Source organism: Amphimedon queenslandica, unplaced genomic scaffold (assembly GCF_000090795.2).
Source record: "Amphimedon queenslandica unplaced genomic scaffold, v1.1 AMPQUscaffold_13199, whole genome shotgun sequence".
Lineage (NCBI taxonomy): Eukaryota > Metazoa > Porifera > Demospongiae > Haplosclerida > Niphatidae > Amphimedon > Amphimedon queenslandica.
In genome coordinates this window covers 89,940-93,187 of record NW_003546565.1, presented here as the reverse complement: position 1 = coordinate 93,187, position 3,248 = coordinate 89,940, and the positions used below count along the sequence as shown (strand labels likewise).

The 3,248-nt window shown below is 36.9% G+C and overlaps 1 protein-coding gene across 1 annotated transcript; it reads left to right on the top strand.

Annotated features, from left to right (window-relative positions):
* Positions 1-2,315: 2,315 nt before the first annotated feature.
* On the top strand, positions 2,316-3,207 carry LOC109584550 (uncharacterized). The gene is made up of 6 exons (XM_020000325.1): positions 2,316-2,650; positions 2,698-2,712; positions 2,762-2,788; positions 2,834-2,860; positions 2,925-2,954; positions 3,005-3,207. Exons 1-6 carry the CDS (start codon positions 2,497-2,499, stop codon positions 3,193-3,195), a joined length of 444 nt encoding a protein of 147 aa, XP_019855884.1. The 5' UTR covers positions 2,316-2,496; the 3' UTR covers positions 3,196-3,207.
* Positions 3,208-3,248: the final 41 nt, after the last annotated feature.

Below are 3,248 nucleotides of genomic sequence, written 5' to 3'. Positions count from 1 at the left end.
AATGAATGGATTAATACCAAGGTATGAATGGACTTACAAATTCAATGTTATGTACTTAACTTTATTAGAGTTCACAGAAATGCTGGAAAGACACCAAATCATGCTTTGACTTATGATGATATGCTCCGGGTTGTTGCTTTCATCAGAAATTACGCTGAAGTCCATGGAATCAGTCTTCCTGGAAGAATACCTGGAATGAAAAGTTACGAGAATAAGAAGTTCTTACCATGCAGTACATCTAAAAGGCAGGTATACTTAGAGTATGCGGAATCATGTGAAGGGCTTTATGTCAAAGCATGTGCTGAAACAACATTCAACATGTTGTGGCGATGCTACCTGCCTTATTATATTGAAAAAATGAAGCCTATGTCTGACTTGTGTGCCACTTGTAAAGAGATAAGTGGACTGATTATAAGAAGTGCTAGCATGCAATCAGATGAAAGGATAACTGAGGTAAGTCAGTATTGTAATAACACAAGTATTATTTAGAATTTTCAGGCAATGCAAAAGGCACTAGATCACAGAAGTCTTGTTAAAAAGGAAAGGGAGTACTATAAGGATGTATTAAAAGAGGCACAATTATTGTTAAAAGGGCTGTATACTGATGCAGCAAACAATTACAATCCCCCACTAACAAGGCCACTTGCTATGTTAAATATTGTAGCACATTATAGCTTCGATTATGCTCAACAGGTAACATTTTATGATAATTATGAAAGTGTATCTAGCTTACTTACTTTTTTAAAGGTTCACTATCCTTCAAGTCCACTACAAGCAGGTCCAATTTATTTTCTTACTCCCAGGAAATGTGGCATATTTGGCGTGTGCTGTGAAGCTATCCCTCAGCAGGTTAATTTCTTGATCGATGAATCATTCGACACTGGTAAAGGGGCAAATCCTGTCATAAGCATGGTATATTTTTATTTGAAGAATCATGGCCTCAACTCAGTCAGTATCCATTTCAATGCTGACAACTGCACAGGGCAAAATAAAAATAATACAGTTATTCAAGTAAGTATATTACATGCACAATAATGAACATTTTAAATGAAATTCTTTATTTATTTTAGTACCTCTTATGGAGAGTCATGACAGGACTCAATGCGTCCATTTCAATATCCTTTCTGCCAGTTGGACACACAAAATTTTCTCCAGACTGGTGCTTCGGACTATTAAAGCAAAAATTCCTTAAAGCAGAGGTGGACTCATTGGATGACTTCATTCAAGTTGTAGAACAATCATCTGCTGTGAACAAAGCCCAACCAGTAGGAAGTAGCAATGGTGAACTCATTGTAGAAACACTTGACTGGTGTAGTTACTTTGCTACATTAATCAAGAAAATAAAAGGCATCAAAGGCTTTCAACACTTTGTTGTAAATGCGACCTCACCTGGTGTAGTTGCAGCCAGACAAGCTGTAGATGGCCCAGTCACACAATTCAATTTGCTGAAGGAGGACGCTCAAATAATGGAAGATGAACTACCTAATATATTACCACCAAAGGGTATGTCAACTGAAAGGAAATGGTACCTTTACGAAAAGATAAGATCGTTTTGCAGATACGAATGTAAAGATGTAACCTGCCCGCTTCCTGATGCACCTCGACCAACAGGATCATCTCGACAATCAACACCAGGTGTAGATAATCCACCAGACCTTGCAATGGAGATTGAAGTACCACATTCTCCAAGGCAATCTCTAGAACCACCTGCAACACAAAGAAAATGTGGTAATTGTGGTCAATTTGGTCATAATAGAAGAACTTGTCCATGTAATCAGTGAATGAATAACAGAAATGAGTTTGTGTAATGCACATACTATTGATCCCCTTTCAACAGGAGAGGAACTAGTTTGTCTACAACAAACAGACTATTGATCCCCTGAAACAGGAGTGGAACTAGTTTGAATGCCAAACATTCAAACTATTGATCCCCTGAAACAGGAGTGGAACTAGTTTGAATGCCAAATATTCAAACTATTGATCCCCTAAAGGAGAGGAACTCGTTTGTAACGCTAAGACATACAAACTATGGATCCCCTTTTTTGAAAACAAAGGTGTGGAACTAGTATGTGCGTGAGACGTCAACATAAACACAAACACTCATTTTTGTTTAAAACTTACTAACTCAAAAGGGAAGGCTGAGAGAAAGTTAGTCTCGCCTGAGAGAAAGTTAGTCTCGAAGTTATCATGCAGGTGATATGTGTTTATTTTTACAGGTGAGAGGACTGATGATAAAAATGTGTGGGAGAAGAATACCGAAATAGAAGTCATTGCGTCATTCACAGCCAATCAAAGAACACCAAGTGTCAACTGTGACCTTTAGGATATAAAATAAGACACCTGAAACTGTAAGTTCAAAATCAAAAAGTAATGGCTGCCCCAATAGAGGATGTCCTCATTGAGGTCCATCCATCTGATGGTAAGTTGGGAATGTGTAACCCTATAGTGATAACTATAATGCCTTTTTTTGGTAGATGAACTTGGTAAGTTGTTTATATGTTTGTGTTGTACATTAAAAAGCAAAAAATAACTTCATTTATAGCAGAAAAAGAAGTCAGGGAGAAAGAGAAGAAAGGAGACAGAGGAGAAAGGACAGAGGAGAAAGGGGAAAGAGACATAAAGGACAGAGGAGACAGTACAAAAGAGAATGGTAAGATTGAGTGAAATTGACATTGAAAATGACATTGTTTTTAATAGAATCAAATGGCCTAAGTAAGTTTTCTTTTATGATTGCAATCTAATAATTTTTGCTGTCAAGCAGATGTAAGAAGGACCATTGTATTGAAAAGTAACTTTGCATTGTATTTTGGTTAGTTTTATTTACAAACATTAGGCAAGAAGAAAGAAGGAAGGCCCTTAGGTAATTAAATTAATAATAGTTGAATTACTTGTACTTTCATTTAACACTAATTATTAACTTTAAGACTTGGAACAGTTTCGGCCAGCTCTTAAAAGTAAACATAATTTAAGTGTAAATTAAAGGCTTTATGACATTGTAAATTAGGACAGCTGGAACTAATAGAGGAAGGAAGGAGGGAGAGAGGAGAAATAAAGGAAAGTGATGATGGGGAAGAAACAGGGGCAGGAAACGAAACAGAGGGGACAGAAGAGACGGAGACGGGAGAAGACACAGGCACGGGAGGGGAGACAGAGAGAGAGAAGGGAAAGAAATTCAAAGTAACAATGGAGCATTAATGTAAACAATAATAACTTAATCTCTTTTTATTAGAAGAAAAGGAGACAACATA

What these genes read in the sequence shown, in the direction of transcription:
- LOC109584550 (XM_020000325.1), top strand. Translation starts at nt 2,497, where the DNA reads ATGTTTGTGTTGTACATTAAAAAGCAAAAAATAACTTCATTTATAGCA. An exon ending in AAGGACCATTGTATTGAAAA is followed by an intron (nt 2,789 to 2,833) that starts GTAACTTTGCAT and finishes TACAAACATTAG; the next exon opens with GCAAGAAGAAAGAAGGAAGG. An exon ending in GAAAGAAGGAAGGCCCTTAG is followed by an intron (nt 2,861 to 2,924) that starts GTAATTAAATTA and finishes ATTAACTTTAAG; the next exon opens with ACTTGGAACAGTTTCGGCCA.